Consider the following 22,423-nt stretch of genomic DNA (forward strand, 5'->3'; position numbering starts at 1 on the left):
CAGTGTGTCTCTGAGGAACCGGGCCTCATTTGAATGACAGCTCCCACAAAATGTATCTATGAAAAGCAATCCAGGAACCCTTGTTTTCATTTTCCACAGGAAAAACTGGACTATTTCTTTGCAACAAATATCAAGAAACAGCTGTCCACAGAAAGACTATAAACAAATACTGGATAAATTTAGTCACGTTGCAAACAACTCCAGCACTCAAGGGAAGAACTAGTGCTGACTAAAATGTCTATTTGCTGCAGATATAAACCGGATTTAAAGAAATAAGTTTAATGTGCTTTTTCATGAATGAAGAGCAAAATCGCCTGTTGTTAAAGTATATTCTTGTGTAAAGGCTTAATTATTTAAGAATGTCAAAGGATTTGCTAATGTTAAAAATCCACCTAAAAACTGTTTTAATTTTATATTTAAAGGAAAGATTTAAAAGGTGAAACTTAAAGCTAAACCCAGTCAGAGTTAATCAACTATATATAAAAAAAGAACCTGCTCTGTCAGTTCTTAAACCAGAGAAAGGTTGACACATACACTGATGGCACAGGAAAGGCTAATTGCTGCTGGGAGGCTTTGAATACACAGAACAAAGGACTTCATTAGACGTTTGTCTTTGCCCCAGGTGAAGACAATAGCAGGCCTGGACACTCACCCTTCTAGTTTGTTTGTTTGTTTGTTTATTATTTATAATGCGCATCATACCCAGGGGTAACAGGGTGCAGCAGTTACAAGTATATACAACAGAAAAGGTATAATATTTACATGCAAGTCATTAATTACAAGAAGGTATATACAGATGGTAACTATTTACAGGCGTAGGATACAAGAGGGGTAGATACAAATGATACAAGCATCTTACAGAAGCAGTATATACAATGTTTAAGGTGTTTATGAGTAAAACCGAGTGGGCGGGATAAGGACAAATGTACAGGCGGTGGGTAGGGCAGTTGTAGTTACCACAGGGTGGCAGCAGCAGGCAGGTCAAGAGAAGCAAGGAAGACTACACTCCCTACGGCCATAGGTACCGTAGCTGTGAGTCCTAGCTGCTTGCTGAGTAGGCGTTATCATTTACTGGTCATTAGATTTCAGCCAAGTAAAGATGTTGGATCTGAAGTTTTGGTAAGATTGGTCTATTCTCAGTGTGGGAGGCAGGGAGTTTTGACAATTTGGCTGCTTTCACGGGGAAGCTGTTGCCTCCAATAGTGGAGAGTTTGAAACTAAGTATGGAGAGGCGATCTCTGTTAGCTGATCTAGTTGGTCTCAGGGAGGTCTGTTTATGGAATCCCTTAGCCAGGTAGATAGGGGCAGCATTGTTGAGGGATTTGTGGGTGAGACAGGGTTTTTAGAAGGATTTTGTCATTGGTTGGGAGCCAGTTGTTCTGTCGGCTACTTTCAGAGATTTGATCTCTTCTGCAAATACCTAATGCCGCTCTAAGGGCATTCTTTTGTGACATTTGGATTCTTCTGATAGCTTTAGTCGATCCTAAATAGAGGGCATTGCAAAAGTACCGACGGGACAGGATGAGGGCTCTGGCCAATATGGTGCAGCTACTGTCAGAGAGAAATGGCTTGCCGGTGCAAATAGGTCTGCACGTGTAAGCCATTGAGTACGCTAAATAATTGACCTGTTTGGCAAATTAAAGGTTTGAATCAAGATAAAAGCCTAGTGTTTTTACCTCGTGTTCTACTTTAATGCTATTACCATCAATTATGAATGAGGAATAGTCAGATCCTAGTTTTCTTAGGTTAGAGGGGGGCCCAGGATGATGAGTTCGGTTTTATCATCATTCAGGCATAGACCATGCATGGCCATCCATGCCTGGATGATGATGTACACTCTATTCACCAAGGCCAAAACCTTTTCATAATCCCCTGAAAGAAGGAGGAGGATCTGGGTATCATCTTCATAGTTAGTGTAGGTGATACCGAGATGATCCAGATCATTGAAAAGGGGCTTAGTAAAAATGTTGTACAGTGTGGGCGAGATGCAAGATCCCTGAGGCACACCACAGGTGATGGGTGTGGGGTCGGCAGCTGCTAAAGGTGAAAAGACTCTCATTGTTCTACCATTTAGGAACGATCTAATCCAGGTGACAGTATTGTCAGAGAAGTGCGCTGCTGTGTCAAGGTGGTTGCATAGAATAGTGTGGTCAACCAGGTCAAACGTAGCCAAGAGATCTAGGAGGAGGAGTAGTGCTAATTTGCCATTATCTCTAAGCTCATGAACTTGGGTCTTAAGATCGATGAGGGCAGTCTCCGTTCCATGTTGAGGACGGAAGCCTGATTGTCTGGCTCCTAGTAGGTGGTGTAATTCCATGTGCTTTTGGATTTGTAGATAATCTACCTTGTCCAGAATTTTTAGAAGGAAGGGCACTGTAGTAAATGGCCTATAATTGGTAGCTGTGGATGGGTCAAGAGTAGGCTTTTTTAGAAGTGGGAGTACCCATGATTGTTTAGGGATGATACCAGTAGAGAAGGACGCGTTGATAAGCTTTGTTATGAAAGGTGGTAGGTCACGTCGATCGGGGTGGCTAATCTCATAGAGAGGCTACATTTGTAAACAATAGCGATGCCTCCTCCTCTGGATTTTAGTCTGTCTTGTCTCAAAATAGAGTAGCCGTCAGGGGACTGCTAGCATAAGCATCGGACCTGCAGCGGGTTGTAACCAAGTCTCAGTGATAGCGAGGAAGTCTAGGTCATCTCTCTGGATCAAGTCATCAATTTCCATGGCATGTGCTACTATGGATCTGGAGTTTATTAAAGCTCCTTTAATCTGGGGGCTCATAGCGAGTGTTGTTGTCAGTCGGGAGGCTTGTGAAGGTTTGGGTTTGCCATACTTGGCTGTGCTGTTTATTGACCTACGGCCACAGTTGTGAGCTAGGTTTGTACTTGTAGTCGTTCGGCTAGGCAGAGTTTTAGGAATCCTTTTTCCTATAGTGGTGGGGAGAGAGCTGATAGGAGGCTCGTATATTTTGGCTCACCTGGCTCTAAGGCGTATATTCCTAACCGTAGTTGGCCAGGGATTGCTTGCTATGGGAGTTTTGGAGTCTTTCATAGTTATGAATAATTTAGTAGTAGTGTTGTTTGGAATAATGGAGAACGTCAAGGTGGGTGGATGGACTAACATGATGAAGAGCGTAGTACTGTGTATAAGGACTGTGATGTAGGAAGTCTGGCTGGTAGCTGTAGGGAGCATACTCCTGTGTGGTGGAGATTAACATTCTATGGAATATGTAACAGACGCAGGTGCCGCCAAGTTTAGTAGTGTGGGTTAGGGCATCAATACGGTGCATTTGCAAGTTAGAATGGGGCCACAGTGTGAGAGCTCAAACCGACAATTAATCTTAAGTCAATAATCAGTAAATGGCTCTAGCCACATTCTGTAGGGTAAGTTAGAGCCTTAGCAAGGAGAGTAATCAATAATTGGCACTAGCTACGTTTGTAACTCAAGTTTGGGCATTAGCAAGCTCATACCAGTAGAGCATAGGGCGCTATATAAATGCAAAGTACCATAACATAACATATGGCACTAGCCGCGTTCTGTAGATCAAGTTAGGGCATTAGCAAGGTCATACCAGTAGAGCATAAGGCGCTATATAAATGCAAAGTAACATAGAATAACATATGGTGCTAGCCGCATTCTGTAGATCAAGTTTAGGGCATTAGCAAGGTCCATTGACAAATCCGAGGGGGCGTTCGAGGTGTGCGGTGATCCAGAAGAAATTGTGGCACAACACATAAGGAAGAAGCAGTGGGAGGGGCAGGAAGTGTCACTCTCCAGGGAGAGGCCCCTCATTCAACTTCAAAGGATTTGACATTTGCTTACACTTGGGAAAAAAACTGACATGTGACTTTTGTGTTTAAAATGCTTATTTTTGCAACTGAACTTCAAGACATTTAACTTGCCAGCAAGAATGAGAAAAAATGTGAAAAGTGCATACACCTAAATCTGAATTTATGCTATTCATTTGAAAACTTGGTAGAATTTCTTACTGCATGAGGAACAGAAGTTATAAAGAATGACCAATTGCGCCGAAAGTATTAATGTTGCAAACATAACATTATGTACATATATGCTAGGGGTAATCGCACATATATGTACCGAATTGGGAAATGTTAGGCCAAACATTTCATGGTTAAAATTGCCAAAATTCAACAGGAAGACTAAACCAGGTCCCACAGACTTGGGAGTTGGATTGGAATGTGAACCACAAAATATGTAACTAATGTATCTGATTTTCTTAGAGGACATAACTACATAAATATATATTTGTGGGAAAGTTAGATTTTGGATCCAGTGGCTAGGGGAGGTTCTAGTCATTGTAAAAATACATCCCATAAACATGACATCCTTTTTCTGTCATCCAATCAGCAAAAAGCAAGGCAGAAACTATGCTCTTGCCCAATCATAGCATTGTGGGTGCGGGTTGTAAGTCTGCCCCTACCATAAACTTTAGTGATGTCATTTGGCATGATAAATAAGGGAACCTCACAACACACACGGACACTGATTCCTGACTCCATCCTGATTTTATGGGTGGTGCCCTGTTCCTGAATTCTCCATCTTTGTTCCTGAATTCTCCATCTTTGTTCCTGATTCCTGATTTCATTGCAAAGCCAAGGCCTCTGCATTGCTGAACTCTGTTTCAGCTAGGCCCAAATTATTAAGCCATCCCAAAAACCTAAGGAAGCATTTTGATCCAGTCTGGCTTGCTACCACTGAATGCTTGCCTGCCCCAAACTCGCCATCTCACTGATCTCTGGTCTCCAGTAACCAGTGCAGTCCAGTGCAGTCTCCAGTCTGAGGTGCCAGGCCAGGTGACCAGAACCACCCAGCTGACTTGTCCACCAGATGTGCCCTCCTGTCCTTGGTTAGACTGATCCGTGTGATGACCAGAAGCCTTGATGGTCCAAAATCCTAAATTAAAATGGACTGTAAGTATTAATAGGAATCATTGTAAATCATAGCATATATTGCCTTGCCTTGTCCTATCCCAATCTCTCAACCACCCTACCTTTACCTTAAGAACCTAAAATGCTGTCAGACCATTCTTGCAACCCTGTCTGTGATCCCTAGTGTTAGCGTCAATTTTCTCTTCATTTTTATTTCATTGGAACATAAGCCATTAGTGATTATGATTAAATAAAGTAAATCCCATAAAGAAAACGGGGTATCCACCATGTGAAGGGTTACAACGGCCGTGTGACTGTGGAGATTCATGGGTGGCATTCTCTTTTTCTTAGCCATTAAACCTACTTTAAGTAAAATTAATCTGTCATTTTCAAACCGATTTTCTGTTTTTCTCTGCTCTATTTTTCTAAAAACATCTCTCATTCAACATTGCATAACTCCCTCAATTTAATAGCTAGAGACTTCATTTCAACTCTGACTTATCCATAAGACCTGTAGCTACATCCCAACACAAAAACCGTTTAGTGAATTTTAGGCAGAAATTCGCATTTCTGCAAAGTTTTACACATGTGATTGTTGTTTTCAATTATTTCCAAACTTCCATTCAGATTCAAAGTGTTTACTTTTGCTTAACCTACAGTTCATGTTTGTTAGGATCTTTCCAGTGTTGCCCCCATAGAAATGTAAATTGATTTAAGGATTTTTGCACACTTTTCTATGTTTTGATAAGCCATTTTCGAATGTCATTTTAAAAGTGTAAGACATCCAACCCGTTTTCTCTCTTGTTTGGGAGGGAAGGTGATATTTAAATTCGGTTCACTGTTCTTTATTCCTGCAAACCTGCTGCTTACTCACATCTGTTTAGAATTGCTTATTTGTGGGTTGAGAATTTGCAGGGGGAAATCCTCACATAAGTGCTATCTTTTCAAACAAGCCAAAAGTGTTCTTTTCTCTGTGTTTTATATTCTGTGTTGCCAAAAGTGAATTTACCTGCCTTACATACCTTTTTATTTGTATTGTCAACACATTGGTGATTGCTGCCCCATATATTTAAAAGCATGTTTGAATTGAATTTTAAATAAATAACTATTACCTTTACCAACCAGCCTTATTCATGGTCCATTGTGACCTGGGGGTATTTTGAGAAGGGGTGTGATATGAGTAGTATATCACTCAGAATATTAAACCTATAGACATAATCAAATACATATTTCATGTGTGCACTGCATACTAGGCTGAGACCAGGGTGTATTGCCTGATTGAAATCCTTAACAGAATGGATGTGAAGCTTGTGTGCATTCGTAGTTAAAGTAGTGGATCATTAAAGAGCATTTATTTTAGGCCTTGCATAATTACTGTTGCACACGCAACAATCGACTTTTAGGGAAAAGGAAGATTTGCGACAGGAGTGTTCTGGGCCATGTGCCCAAATTTAGTAAGGAGTGTAAGGGCCAAGGAGAACTTAGTGTTGTAAGAGTAGGTGTAGGACTGCTGTGGGTCTATTGCATTGCACCATTTTACAACAGTGATTTAGCCAGACAGCTAGCAAATAGTGTAAAGACTTTCAAACTGATTTAAGTTAACGTAGAGTATATATAACAAGTTTTGGATAGAATGCGTAAAATGTTAATGTAGAGTATATGTAACGTGTTTGGGATAGCATGCAGAACAATCAAGTAAATTGTGGCAAAGAAGCAAAAATCAATTTCTTGGATGACAGCCAAATCTTCTCTTTTTGTGAACTCTGCTCTGATTTCTCTATCAAACTTTACAACTGTCTTTCTGCCATTAAATATTGGATGGCTTTGCACTTTCTGATGTTAAACACTACCAAAACAGAGGTGCTCTTCTTCCTTGCCAAATACTTGCATTGCTTCCTCGTTTATCCAGTACCCACCTTGACACTCTCCCCGACTCTTCTTCAGCTAGAACCCTTGCCGTCATCTATGACCCTTCTCACACCTTCTCTGCTTTCGTCTCCAAAACTGCAATGGTGGCCTGCCTCAACCCCCTTAAATATTAGGAAAATCAGGCAATACTGCCGTGCATCTCTTAACCACTCTTGTCTTCTCTCAGCTGGACTACTGTGTCAGCATCCTCTTTGGTCCTTCCCAACTATGCCTTCTGTCCTCTCGATAAGATCATTAACTTTGCTACCAGGACTCTCTTTAAACTCCCTCACTTCACACCTACTTGCTCATACCTTCACTAGGCTGGAAGGCTGACAGTGCAAATCAGGACCAGATTATAATTTCCTTCTCCTGGTTCACAAAGCTATCTATTGTGATGCACCACTGTATCTATCCTCTATCCGACCCTACAAGCCTTCTCGTAATCTCTGCTCTGCCTCATTGACTACCCTTGTGGCACTAAGCTATCCCTGTTGCTTACTCTCGCTTTCACTTTTTCTCGCTTCTTGCTCCATTTGCATGGAAGTCTATTCCCCCGGACACGTGAGAAACAGTGCACACTTATTTGTTCAAAACCAAACTAAAAAATCCTACCTCCTCATCTCTGAGTTACCCTCTTAACCTAGCTCTCATCTGCCTTACAGCTAACATGTTTCTCTCGCCTCTAACCTGACTCTAGCACTGCATTCATCATAGTTGCATCCCTAACACAACTGGTGGTACTCCCTCCATGCACTTAAACATGTCTAATGTTAATTGTCCTTAAACTATATATGTCCACCCATGTATTGTCCCTGGTGACTGTTTCATTTACTCCCCTCCAAAACCTGGTCAGAATGTTGCTCAAACTCACCTCATTGTGAGAAGCTCACTGCTTCCCATCAAATCTGTTTTCTTATCTAGTGTACATTCTTTAGTGACCAAAACAGCATCTTTCCTCCCTTTATATGAATAAATAAATAAGTAGATATAAAGAGAGAGCCAGCCTGAGGCCTTCATCGATGTATGTCTTGCATTTACATTAAGCGAAGACAGGAGACACTCAGCAACTTGGTGCTAGAATGTTGGTCTTCCTGCAGACTTGTCTCCTGGTGGAGGGCAGCAGAGCAGATTTCCAGAGTCCCAGAAGAGCCTTGAAATGCCCATGAAGAGTTCCAGCTATTTGTTCAGCCGGAAAGTCCTTGCAACAATGAACAGTTGGATCTGAACCTTGCAAAGGAAATTAAAAGAAACATGCTCTGATGATGAAAAATAGGTGATGTACCTCAAGCAGGACAGGTAAATGGTTGGTCTGACCAGTCTTAGGAAGGAAGTTACCTATCCAAGATCTTCCCTGTCTATTAGAAGGTCGAGGGTTGCGTCCCAGGTGTATTGTCTGAGCCAGTACTGTTTTTTACAGCAGGCTACCGCTGTCCCTCGGTTATCTCCTTCTTTTGCTCCAGTGGTTGAATTGGTGCATGGGCGTATCAGTCAATTACTAAGCAGCCAAAAATGTTGAATGCAAAAATACGAATTTCGAGAGGCACATTTCCCCGCAATTATATTTGGGGGGTGGGGTTAGAGTTATAGAACATATATAAGGGAATTATGGGTGGGGGCTGCAGAGGGAGGGGTCTCCCCTTCATATAATTACAGGGAAATGTTTGCATTCGACATTTCTTTTTCTCAGTAATCACACAGATGCGTTCCTGGGTCCAGCATGTCTACTTATATTAAGATAATAGGCTGGGGTGATCCCAGCCTCAAATAAGGGCACTTTGCAAATTTCAAACTTGGAAGGGGCTGTCCTGTAGAGAATAGTCAGCCTCTGAGAGTCTACCCAGCAACATCCAAGCCCCTGGAGGAATGTGGATTGGGATACATAGCATTCCTTCCCACTTCCTGCCTGAACACACACAAAGGAGAGCCTTTGCAGCTTCTTGCAAGAAGTCTGCAAAGTTACATGAAGAAAGAGGCCCTCCCCCACCTGGCAGGATGGCCAACAAAGTACAAGCCAGATTGAACGGGACTTAAAACATGAGGACAGGTCACTTTGAGTATATGGCCCCGTTAAGTGCATTATCCTAGCTAAAAAAAGCAGCCTGGGATAATGCATCCAGAAAAAAGGTATAAAAATAACAACTGCCACCAACCGGTTCAGAGGATGCATGAAAGTAGAAAAAAGTCTACTTATATCAAAGCGCAGGGGCCACGACGTGTCCCGAGGGCCCTCCATGTAAGGTGCCTTATGGTGCAAACATTAAAATACAAAAGTCATAAGCGAGGTGACCTCTCATGCACTGGTAGGTCCAGGGACTAACTGGTGAATCCATGACATTGCAAAAGGGACCCCACTAGTGCCTGGGAGCTTACTACATAAAACGAGGGGATACTGCTGTAGGGAAACATGAACGTTAAAACAAAGGGAAGAGTGCTCCCCACAGAGTAACCTTAAATGATGGATCAATAGTTCCAAAAACAAAAGTAAATGCAAGAGGTGCATGAGATCAAAAAGTCTCACCCACCTTCAATGTCAATGAAACAACGACAGTTAGTACAATGGAATTGCTGGGAGGCTCAAGACAGAGAGGGTAAGATATTCACACCTCCCAAACAATATATACTTACTGATTACAGTATGAACTGAACTGATTTTCACACAAATATTCTCATAATTTAAAATAGGTTCCTTGTAACTACCATGGGTGCTATTACAAAAGGTTTGTAGCAGTGCAACTGTAATTAGCACTAGAGCAAAAATGGCCTTAATGCAAATAACATATTATTTCTTTGCATTGTTGCATTAGATTAATGGTTGCCCTGGTTGTAGTGCTTTGACCTTCTGCAAAAATGCATTGAAAGATGCTTTTTGCTGTAGTCCAGTTTTTGCCCTACAGCTAATTGCACCTGCACCGGTGCAACGTTTCTGTAATTCGGCCTTATATATATTTCCAGTTATTCTTTGCCAGGACACTATGTGGTTTCTTTGCTGCTTTATATTCAGTTATTGGTCCTGCAGCATATATTTACGGGGACGTCTCTGTAATGAGGCAAAGCGAGCCTCTAGGATGCAAAGCTTTACTTTAGCAACCAAGGCTGCATCGCCTGACAGTTCATTCCAAAAACGCCCTTAACGCTGTGCATGTGATCATCCCGGATGCCCTGTAGCACTGTTGGTTACACTCACCTGCACGCGGGCATCCACGCATGCACTCGTGCTTGCCCACAGACATGATCACCTAGGACATTAGAGTCTCCCCTTATTGAACCTTTCATTATCCTGTAATGTGTTACAGGCCTTTGACTCCATGATATATGAACTTTCAAGTTTTTATGGAAACCGGCTCCTTCTGTAGTTATAAATTTCTTATATTCAAGAATGAAGAGAAAAAAAGTGGAATAATAGTTTATTCCTTAATAACGAACCTGCTAAACAGCAGACAGCCTAGAGCCAAAGTTACCAGCCAAATCTCCTAAAACGGATCCCTGTGGAAACAATGCCCCATATGTTCTAGTGTATAACATCTGCAGGTTCTAAGGCTTCATACTCTACATATGCCTCTGAGGGTTCAAAGCCTCTTTCGAGCAAATGGTACACATTTCTGCTGGAATGGTCATTGAGTTGCCTTGTGTGACGGTGATCCTCCTGCACTGTGTTCACATGGAATATCAGTGCTTTGAGGGTCAAGCCATCTTCCTGAGGAAGCAAAGCTTCTGTGTCTCACATGCCGCAAAGCGCTTCCAGCTTTCTTTCCTCTGCCTTTCCTTGGATGTGAGGGTTCATGGTCCAGAACCTCAGAGGGCGGAATCAGTTTGTTGGATATTATGGTGCAAAGAAAGGGAGTTCCTATCAAGTATTGGCCTCCTAGCCGTCAATTGGTGAGAAAATACATAACCTGGACTCCTGCCACCCAGCCACACCTCCCTTACCAAAACCACACCTCTGCCTCCCAGGGCTGCTCCCTGCGAGAGGACGGGTGCCACAGCTCTGATAAACTGTCAGAAGTGTGGCTGCCTCTCTCGCAGGAGCAACACCGGGAGGGAGAGGGATGTGGACCCGGGGTGGGTGGCATGGGATCAGGTGATGCATTACACACAAATGATGCCTATAAAACCAAGCAGAAATTCATTCAGTGATTTAACATTTTCAATCTTTGTTTTTAGATAAATATTTCATCATAATATAAGTTAAAAGTTGACTACATCTCTGCCCAGACCAAATGCAGAATGCCTTTCAAAATCGGAGAAAAAAGAGTGGATCTTTACTAACCTCTATCCCTCATTACTATTTGTATATAAGTGATGGCAGCTATGGAGAGGGAAGTAAGGGTACCATTTAGAATGCTAATCCAAAAATGATAAGTGTACAAACTATCAGTGTCATGTACGCCTGTAGAGAAATGTGTTTCCCTCAATGATGATTAATTAGGACATTGCACAAATAAATGCTTCAAGGTTTCCAACTTTTCTTCTATTCTAAAAAGCAACGTCTTTGAGAGGATAATGATGTATGTCTGGCGCAGATCATTTCCATTCTTAGTAACAGGTTACATCTCAATCTCAATAAGGAACTTCTCCAGCTACCATTCGGGCATAGATTTAGATGATCAGGCAATTGCTTTAATTTGCTATTATCCTGACATAATTTTGAGAACATTTTTTTTATTTATGTTTGTCCTCAGGGGTTTTAATCCAATCATAAGACCATAATTCCCTTTTTATACTGCAGGGATGTGCCACTAATTGTTTTTTGGATTTTTTTTAATCTAAAAGATGAAGACAATGCAAAACCCAACTATTTTATACTGGGCAAGACCGTTAGTGGACCAACTTAAATAGGTCAATAGTTTCATAAAAAGAAACAGCCTTTTCCATTCAAATATTGTCTGCATTAAAACTAGCCCACGTTATAACGTCAGGGACGCCTTGTGGCAGGTAGACAAATCTATGCCACAGATTCCCCTCCACCTTTAACTGCAAAAAACCTGGATCCTTGAATTCGGCCCCACGTATCATTGCTGCAATAATGTTAGCTTTATGAAATTTAAAGATGGTTTTTATCGAGCATCTCCCATACTTGAAGTTCAACCTTCCCATCTGAGCTACAAAGGCTATATAATACATATCTTGTAAATCGTTATAATGCTTTTGCTTAAGCAAAAAACCTACATATTTCCAATGAGTGACCTTCTCCAGGGCCACATTACTAAGATACCATTTAACTTTGCTTTTCTCAATTTTTTTGTACAAAGGTAAAATCAGAATTTTTGATTTGTGGGGATTCATTTCTAGATCCAGGTTTTTGGCAAAGGCTGCAAGAGAATCCGTTGTGCTTTGCAACCCTATTGGAGTCTGATTTAAAGAAAACAGTTGTCTGCATAAGAAAGATGTTGAATTGGCAGCGAATCAAGGCGAGGAGGATAGACATTATTTACCTTGAGATAGTAGGGGACATGGGCCATATATACACATTAAATAAAGCTGGTGGCAGCACACATCCCTGGCACAGACCTCGATGGGTGGCAATCGGATCAGTTACGGAACCTTCCCTTTGGTGCAGATGGATCATTAGCATCCAGGAAGGGGACGCTGGCCAGATATGATGCTCGGAATGCGGTTGTTTTGTCTGGTACAAGCCCATTTTCTGAACAGCTGGGAGGCTGCTAGCCAGCACCCCCTTTCCGTCCCTGCTCCTCCTCTCCTTTCCCCTCCCACCCTCATCTCTTAGCACCTGTGTAGTCCATATGCGGGTGCTAAGAATGTTTAAAAATAAAAAACAAAAAAAGGAAAACATACCTCGTGGCATGGTGCCATGCAGCGCCGTAGTCTCCTAAGTCTGTCTCCTTGTTGATGAAGTTTCGGTTATCAACATAGAAAACAGACCTCAGGAGCTACAGTGTGTCGCCCCTCATCACCACAAGGTACGTTTTCATTTAAAAAAGAAGAAAAAAAGAAATGCAGTTTTCACCCGCATAGCGCACTACACTGGCACTAATGGCAATATACACTGTGGCGACGGGCTGACTTTGTCTGTAATAGCACCACTGCCACCAATGAGGGACCCTCGCTTTACTAAGGCACTTAAGCTGGGCGGCGGGCCATTACTGACAGGATTGGACCACCGCCTCAGTATATATCGGCCCAGCATGTCTACAATTGACTTAAGGCAGCCCCAGATGTTCAGTTTATGCCATAAATTGGCTCTTTTTACCTTATCAGATGCCATTGTCAAGTCTATCAGTGCCATAAAAAGTGGTTTTTTTTTTTCCGAGGAAGCAGCATGTTTTTGGCACAAGTGAATAATGAAGCTATTCAGGGAGATGCCAAACCTCTTCCTGAACCCGGACTGGTTCCTGTCCAGATTACCTGATAAAACCATCATGCCTCCAATTTAGCACAAAGGATTGATGTGAAGTCCTTATTTGTTGTGTCTAGCAATTATATTGGGGGATAGTTGTTGGGATTAAGCCTATACCCTTTTTTTAACTACGAGGATGATATATGCCGTAGTCAAAGTCATAGGTAGAGGTTTTTTATAAATGACACAACTAAAAAGTTGAAACAAAATGCGAGCCCACATCTCTGAATCGCCCTTCAAAGTCAGGTTCTAGAGCCCATCGGGTCCTGGTGCACAGCAATGTTTTGTTTCATTTATTAAAATATAACATCCTGTTCAAAAGAGATGCCAAGTCAAATCCAAATAATAATGATTTAAATTAGGTGGCTGCTCAGGCAGGGAGTAATGTTGTGTGAAATATTGTTTCCAGTCTTCTTCAGTGATAGGGTTAGCTAGTGTCCTGGAATATCCAGCTTCCTGGGAATTAATCAAGTCACAGAAATTACTATCCTGCCATGAAGTAAGGACAAGCAACACATTTACTAAATCTCGCTGCAAGAAATATCCCTAGTTTATATCCCCTGAGATCAGAATAAACAGAGGATATTTCTCACTACGGCAAGGATAACCCCCAAGCATCTAAATAAAAACTGTTGGAAAGTTCTAAAAGTCTTCCAATAGATGTTTCTAAGGTGTCTGTATCAAACCATGATAGTTTTACAGCAAAAATGTATTAGCCCGGTAAATTCATTTTAAGGCAATTACAATGTCGACCACGCTTCGGTGATTAGTCCTCCATAAGGACAGAAATTAGGGCCTTTAAGAGCCGGGATGTGAAAAAGAGAGTACCCATCCATTATTGATCCATCTATTAGCCACAGTTCCAGAAGGCATACAATATCAAGGTCACAGACGGGACCATTTGGAGCCATTGAAAAGGTGATTATGACCTTGGGTATTCCAGGAAAGAAATGTTAACAATGGAGCACCACTTTCTCATACCGATTCAGTAGAAAGTTTGCCATCGCTACAAAGTGAGAGAGCGATCCATGTCCAATCTTCTGCTTCCAAGATTTTAGACTGTTCACTTAATCCCGTAAAAGATACATTTTTTTGCCAGTTTGGCAGCTTTTTCCTTATGGCAATGTATTCTTATGGGATCAACCGTCGGAATAGAATGTTTATTACCTGATAATAGCTGAACTGGATTTTCCTTATGCCGTTGACAGGAATCTGATATTATGTAAATGTCATAACCTAACCAACCAAATGCTGCAGCTTGGTCAAGTAGTATGCTCATTACAAGGCCTGAGGGAAGAAGGTTGTGTACCAAGTCTGCCGTATCTTCCATTAGAAATATTACAAGCCCAATGTCCTTAGATTTTATGGTTCGTAGGCTTGGAATTTATTGGAACATAGAAAGCATATTCTGATGATTTAAGGTGCAAATATCATGAGTTTTAAAAATACCTTCAAATCACAAAATGAAGGGGGGGTGCAGAACTAACTTGCTTAGCCTTGTTGACCTTTGTAAGTCTTTTATATGTTCCGATTTTAAATTTGACATGGATTGACGCTTCTGTTCTAATATACAGAAGGGATGCATATTGGGTGCATTCAAAACCACAATTTGCTGGTTTCCTTGTTCCATATTAGAAGCAGTTTCAGAATAATCATTCTCCTCAATAGTGTATGTTGAACGATCCAATATGTTTAGTTCCACTTCTTGAGACGTGTGTTCATCCCGAACTTTAGATGGAGAGTTTACCTTCTGTTTCCCCTTTATGCGGTGTTTGTCCTTCCATTTGATCGATTACCTTTTGCTTTTTATTCGTAGCAGATCCTTGACAAAAGTCATCAAGTTTAATTTGCATGTCATTGGTAGCAATTGTATTCCATTTGGTCTGTAGGTTAGTTAAGGGACAGTGTTAAGGATTATTTTGTTGAGGGTCCTAGGTGGAAGAAAATTAGACCTTCTGACTGTTGGCCTCCGCTAATGAATGTTTTAATTTCCAAAGACACATTCTGGATGCAGTGTTTTTATTTGGTGCTATATTTTTCAGGTTCTTACTCTTTTTTCCTACTTTCTTGGGTTTGCTGTTATCCTTTTTCCCACTTGAGAATAACTATAATGTAGGAGAGAGTCTTGCAAAGGAAGAATGCGACAGTGATTGGAATGACCTTGCAAGGGGTTGAGTAACAGGGAGGTTAGAGTTCAGGTTAATTCATCTCAGTGCCCAATATGCAGTTTCACCTACCTTCTTTCTAGCGAGGAAAGAAAAGCAAGAAGAAGTAATCTTTGTTTGTACTATGGAGAAGAGGGACATTTTATTTCTGACTAAGTTTTTTGGAAAGATCCCACCACTTATCAACAAGACTCAGCGCAAGCCAATACTATTCGTGCTGCGTTGCAACATCTTAACCTGAATTTATCTTTGCTTTTAGTAGGGGCAGTTAAAATGCTCAGGACCTGTGATGGTGGATTCTGGGACAACAGGTATTTTTTTATATTGGGGCATAGCCAAGTCTGCAGGAATCCCTTGGGTAAAGGAAGAGAGAAGTGAACAGTGATGGCCCTATTACTCATAAAACCGCTCATTTAGAGATAGTGAATGGGAAGATGACCTGGAACATTTCTACAAAGTTTAAATCAAGGCAAGACTCATTAGAGAAATGCACTAAAGCTCAAGGCATGAAGACCAGTCACTCTGAAGGATTTATCTGTTAAAAACAAACCCTAAAAAAGACCATAGCTATACATAGTAAGAATTACAGTAGAAATTGGGTTAACATAAGTAAGTAAGTTTCATAAGAAACAAACTTAGAAGAAAAAAAAAAAACAACCCACTGAAATTGACCCTTAGCTCTTAGATGAGGTGCCTCAGGTATGAAAGGGAGAGTTGGGAGGGGAGAGTGTCTCAATGTTAAGCAGTAGTAAGAAGTTGCATTAATAGTGGCCATTTCTTTTGTCTCCTATTCTACATATCTCTGCAAGCCTGCTAAGTGTCTGATTTGTTTGTCCTTGTACCCTTTCCCCTTGGGGTTTCACGAGTGTAGCAAGACATACATGTTGCTGGACGCCAGATGCTTTGGGGGGGGGAGGTTTCTGGGGCAAGTATTACCTCTCACAGAAGCTAGGCAGGCCGAGTCTTGGCAGCTTTTCCCCACACCCTAAGCACTGTGATAATGTTTACTTTGCTGTTATTATTATTATTATTATTATTATTATTATTATTATTATTATTATTATTATTATTATTATTATTACCTATTTTTATGGTAGCCATTTTCTGATTACTTTCTGTCTTAGGGACATATACATTCCCATAACTACACTGGGTGAGAACTATGTTCGACTTATTCTCTGAGGGCTGTAAAGAAACCCATGGACTGAATGGCTACTCAGATATTCTAGGGGTCCAAAGAGATATTAGGTCCCAGATGTACACCCTGCTAGTCATGTACTTCTCAAAAAGGGGGTCAAAAGAATCTTGTGACGCTTGTAGTTCTTTGCTTTCACAACATGCTTTTGACACCAAAATTGCTGAAGAGAATTTCTATATGTTTAGCAAAGTACAATTGGCTGGCTGAGTGACACGTGAAGATCATTGTTTTTCTGTATGGGCTGAAATTCCGTTAACTGATTAAACTGCAACTACAAATGTGCATTATAGATCTGCTTCACAGAATAGGTTGGTCCTTGCAAAATGGAGGTGGCTCTCCCTTACAGAAAAGCTGCTATCTGAAAAATTGTCCTGACTCTCCCTTGAAGAAATAACAATGTCTGAAAAAACTTTCCTTGTTCTCCTCTCCCTCGCAGAAAAACGGTTGTCTAAAAATGTTCTTTGGCTCTCCCTTGCAGAGAAGATGTTTTCTGAAATATCTGAAAAATTGCTCTGGATGTCCCTCGTAGAAAGGCTGACATCTGAATAATTGTTGTGGTTCTCCCTTATAGAAAAGCTGTTCTCAGAAAAAGTGACTTGGCTGTCCATCCCAGAAATGCTTCTATCTGAAAATATTTTCTGGTTCTCCTTTTCAGAAAAGTAGCTATCTTACAATTGTTCTTCCTTTCCCTCTCAGAAAATCTGAAAATGTGTCCCAGCTCTTCCTTCAGAAAAGCCACTATCTGAAAAAAAATGTCTTGCTCTACCTCACAAACAAGCTCCTATCTGAATAATGACTCTGGCTCTTCCTCGCAGAAAAGCCAGTCTGTGATAAATTTAAGGCCATTTGACTACAAGTCCAAACCTGCATTCCTGGTAAAATAATATGCCATCATTTATGTTGAGTTTACTGGGCCTATCTCAATCTTTCTCAGGCTCACATATGTTTTCTTGGTTTCCAGCAGCAATTGCAATTGTTAATGCTGATAATCTTCCGCCTCAAATATGAACCGGGTAGTCTGATTCACTTTCATATATTTGTGTGGTCGCAATGGTTGGGGGAAACACTTTAGATTGCTTTTCATGAAAGTAGGTGCTGGACATTTTTACCATTGAGCCAATTACATGTTTCAGACACAATATTTCCAGTTCTACTCAAAGTTGGCTCAGAGAAAATACTGATGGGAGAGCAGCTCACCATCTAACAAGTTAATCTTGAAAAATCAGGCCAGATCTGCTTTTTTTCTCTCACTGGTACTTGAATGGATTAGTGTCAAATTGTGTGTCACCTTCACTGAGATAGCTGTCAACAGTGTACTGCACTCCATGGACACAATCACAGTATTGACATCAGTATCTCACCCAAAAGGTTATTTTAATACGTACTATTTGTTGCATCTGCTGTGGAGTACTTTCTAACAGGCATTCTTTATTTAAGCTGGTACTCCCACTAGTTGACTGCTGATGTTGGGTGGAAATGGCTGGTGGGCTAACTGTGAGCTGGTCACAATCCCCTGCCAAACATTCCATGTCCTCTAATATTACAGAAACAAGCATGATTTTATAAGATAAGGCAGAGTACTAACTATGCACTGTCTCAATGAACCAGGCCCTGATTTATTTTCTTTTGTATCAAAATAAAGGAAACAAAATGTAAACTGAAATAAATTGATTTTCTCAAAATACAACACAAATATTAAGGGATTTTGAGAAAGGATAGATTTGGAATAAACCACATAAGGCTTAGATGTCTGTCTCTCCGCTACAGAATGACTCCCGGCTGGAAATGATGGCCCTATTGGATCAATTCCTTAATGCCCAGTATCCCAAACTTCATTATTGCAATAGAGTTTTATTCGAGCAAGTCGAACCATCAATACATTTATTTATACAAGTATCTCAAATTCCACTTTGAAAGGCTGTAACCATTTCAAGCCTCAGCTCCCCATGGTTTGACTCTTTTAAGCCAACTTGAACCCCTATGATTCCATTATTATTGTTTGCTGAACACTGATTTATATATCACATGCCTCATTACTAAGAAATCATTGAGACTATCCTCCATTCCCACCAAAATATCTCAGTTATCTCGGAGCGAATAGGTTATCATTCAGTAAAATCCACTTGCATTACATTGTAATGTGATAACTACTCAGTGAGCAACCTTTCACATATTTTCTTCATTTATAAAGGCAAACAATGTCAATTAAGTTGTGCTGATGTTATACACACCAACTTTTGCAATCAGGAGAACTTTTCTGGACCAAGATATTTATCAGCAACATGCTACAGCAAAGTATTTTTCTAAAGTTTGGGAAAGTACTACTCAGTGAGCAACCTTTCACATATTTTCTTCATTTATAAAGGCAAACAATGTCAATTAAGTTGTGCTGATGTTATACACACCAACTTTTGCAATCAGGAGAACTTTTCTGGACCAAGATATTTATCAGCAACATGCTACAGCAAAGTATTTTTCTAAAGTTTGGGAAAGTACTGAATTGGCTTTATAATGTCATTGTATAATGAAAGTAAGAATTAAAATTCGTATTTATATATTTATTATAGGATAGGTGATCACGGCTAGCACATATTTGTACAACGGAGAAATGCAAAAGTAGAATGCAAGAAGTCTTCAAAAGAAAATATCACTTTTCTTTGCAGTTTTTTAAAGATTTTTAATTTCCCACTAACTTGAATTTCAATAAAAACATGTTATTAGTGTATATTGAATACTATCTGTCCATTCATATGTTACCTAATCCATTACTATATTATCAGGTCAGATAGGGCTCTCTGGATTTAGAAAGGACATTCATTTTGTATAGATGTGGGCGGGGCCCTCTAGCAGTCACCCCAATCATCAGTAGAGAAAGCTTGGGCCATCAAAGACTCCCTGACACAAGAATGGAAGACTCGGCCATGGGGCAAAGTTACTGCCTTTTATTAGCAAAACAAAATAACAGGGATCACACCAGAAAAACAAGTATCACCCAGAGCTCTCGTCTTCTAAGCATGTGTCACCCAGTTCTATCCCGGTATGAGGTCACAAGTTCAAGTTACATTCCAGACACCTATCACATATTTAGATTGGTCAGTTTGGGTAAGATACATATAGAAGAAATAAGGGTTATTTCTACTATTGGATAGCCATATCTAGTGGCTCCTTCTAAGACCACCTCTACTAGTATCAATCTACAATGTTGCAGAGTTGCAAAGAAACCATTGAGCCCAGGGTCGGACTGGGCCATAAAATTGTCTCGGGCACCAATGAAAAAGTGGATCACAGTTGCAAATGGCAATTCATTTCTTGTTTGAATAGTACCCAAGAGGGAGTTTTTTGATAACATGTAATGCAAATTGCTCATTTTAAAGAATATTTATTCAGCAACACTGCTCAAAACTACTAGCCGCATGGTGAAGTAACTCATCAAACTGGCCCACATTGGTCAAAAAAGTGGCCCTTCTTGACCAAAATAAAGGGCTCACACCAGCATTTTGCATTTTTGGTTCAGCCATGGGCCTGTTGCCCTATAGGGTAGTCCGAGCCTGATTGGCCCTTGTTATAAATTATATCCCCACGTGAAAGGTGAATCTGGATTGGGCAGGATGTGTCCTCCCATCCCTGAACCCTGACGGTTACCAGACTGAGTGTACCTTTTCAAGGCAATGGGAATGTACATGGGGTGCAAAGTGTTCTCTACTGTTTCCACCTAAGCCTGGTAGAGTGCATCCAACTGGCAATTTGTGGGCAACACTTGTGACTTTTGCCCCTCTGGTTCTATAGGAACAGTCCTCTTCGTCTTTCTCAATTAAATGGGCATTGTCTTGTTCGGCTGGGTCACATGGGTTGAGACCACGAAATGAAGCTGTCCTGCTTGTAATTATGTGGATTTTAGCCTGATTTTCTGCAGGTGGCTCATTGTCTTGGTAACTGGAACTTTCCGTCTCCATATGTCCTTGGCTGTGTGGCTTATCTCAGCGTGACTCTGGCTGCAGCGATCATGTCAGCATGTCCATGTACTCGAAGTCTGTCTATCCTTTGCATCTCTTTCAGAGACCTATAGCTTCCATATCATTCCTTATGGCTTCTCCATGTTAGTAGCAGTCAAGCATGTACAGGCTAAATATATGACTACTTTGCATCTTGCGGTTTCAGCTTTGGCGAAGGAAGTGAATATAAAGAGATATGTATGTGTGTCCGTCCTCTACCTACGTCAGTCAAATGCTTCGTGCCTATAATCTTCATGAATGGATGAGTTTTTACTGCATGTACAAGCATAGCTACGCCGTGATGTCAGCAATGGCGTCATTGATTTCTGGCTTTGCAGTCAGACGACTTGCTCGATCGATGTCATTTCCATATCGTCCAAATCATCGTTTGGGTATGGTCTAAACGGCTGTGTGAGACAATAACACCTCTCACGCCTGCGATACATCGATGATTGCAGTGACGGGCCTAAGCGTGAGGCACATCTGTTGTTTCTCTGCCTTCGTGTTGAGTGCCGTTTGGGGGACATGAGGGTCAAATTTGCCCCACCATCTACAATTTTCATTTCTCACATGCTATTGGCTGCCATATTTGCTCTATAGATGTATGGGTAGTTTGGGGCCCCATTTAGGAGTGTCTGTGTTGCTTGCTTCGAGTCACTCTTGCTATATTACCTATAGTTTCTGGATTCCCCAAATAAACACATTTTAGAAACATTTTTAAAAAAAATTGTTCAATTGTATTATCTTAAGAGCATGTCTCATGGTGATTAATAAAGAAAATCAACAATCACACCTTTAAAATGATATGTAGCAAGTCAATATATGCGTATCCTTCTTCTGCAAAGCCCCACCCATTTGTCCCCTTCATACACTTGTTTCTGAAGCTGCCTGATTCTGAGCAAATACTGTACTCCTGAGTCATGAAAGCTTGGTTTCCTCTCCTAGGGCATTCTGAAGAGAAAGGACTGGAGCTCAGCGCTTGCATGAATGAAGAACAGTTGGCAGCGTTGGACACCTATCTCATTTTAAATGGCCGGCGACAAGAACGACTAGGACACATCTACATAACTGCTGCTAACCAGAGCCTGAGCTTATCAGCACACGGGTGCGGAGACAGCGTTGTCAAATTTGAGGTAAGGTTTATTGATGACAGATATAAGTAAACATACCAGATGTATTGTCGAGCCTCCCCTTCCGATCCACTGCAGCCCAACTTCTGAATACAGATACATTCTAAATCAGTTTGCAAGTACTGATGCTCCCGATCTGCAAACAGGGAGATAAGAGGATGGAGTAAAGATGGTGGGCTGAGGGAAAGGGTGAATGGGTTTCAGAGCAGGTACCTTTCTGTAAAATAAACTAATGAACAGGAATGGTACGTACTGTGTTCTGTGCCAGTGTGAAAAATGCCCATTAGCTCATATCATTTCTCAAAAAGCACAATCTTTATCACCCCTGAAATCAGGAGTCTGCAAACTTTGTCTCTCTATGCGTTTTGGGCTACAAGCACCGAGTTGGTGGTAGATCTGTTTCTTTGGCTGGGGCCTCCCTCTGGAACAGTCTTCATGCCTCCCTGAAACTTTAGGAGAACCATCTCTGGTTCCGGAAGCACCTCGAGACCTTCCTCTTTGCTTCTGCTTACTCTCCTACTCTCCCCTGCTGAACTCCTGACTGAAACTGCAATAGTCACCTGGCTACCCTCTGATCTCGGGCCCAAGTCCCCTCCCCCGCCAGCTGCACTCCTGTACTCCCTCCGGGCAACCCCTGCACTTGGGGCTGTTTCTGTATCCCTACAGCCCCCACCAGCTCTTGACACTTGATGTTTGCACTTAACCCTGCACTTGCCACTAGCTGGCCGCACTTTTACCTACTGTTCTATTATTTATTTATTTACTATTGATTGCACTGC

The 22,423-nt window shown here is 41.2% G+C and overlaps 1 protein-coding gene across 2 annotated transcripts in view; it reads left to right on the forward strand.

The window, feature by feature from the left end:
- LOC138569646 (uncharacterized) overlaps window positions 1-22,423 on the forward strand; it is a 1,436,407-nt gene that overhangs the window by 1,232,272 nt on the left and 181,712 nt on the right. For both annotated transcript variants that reach the window (XM_069647797.1, XM_069647798.1), the window contains exon 63: window positions 21,460-21,647. In XM_069647797.1, the coding sequence (XP_069503898.1) occupies window positions 21,460-21,647 (188 nt within the window). The remainder of the gene's footprint in view (window positions 1-21,459; window positions 21,648-22,423) is intronic.

Source organism: Ambystoma mexicanum, chromosome 2q (genome assembly GCF_040938575.1).
Source record: "Ambystoma mexicanum isolate Mex_15411 chromosome 2q, UKY_AmexF1_1, whole genome shotgun sequence".
Lineage (NCBI taxonomy): Eukaryota > Metazoa > Chordata > Amphibia > Caudata > Ambystomatidae > Ambystoma > Ambystoma mexicanum.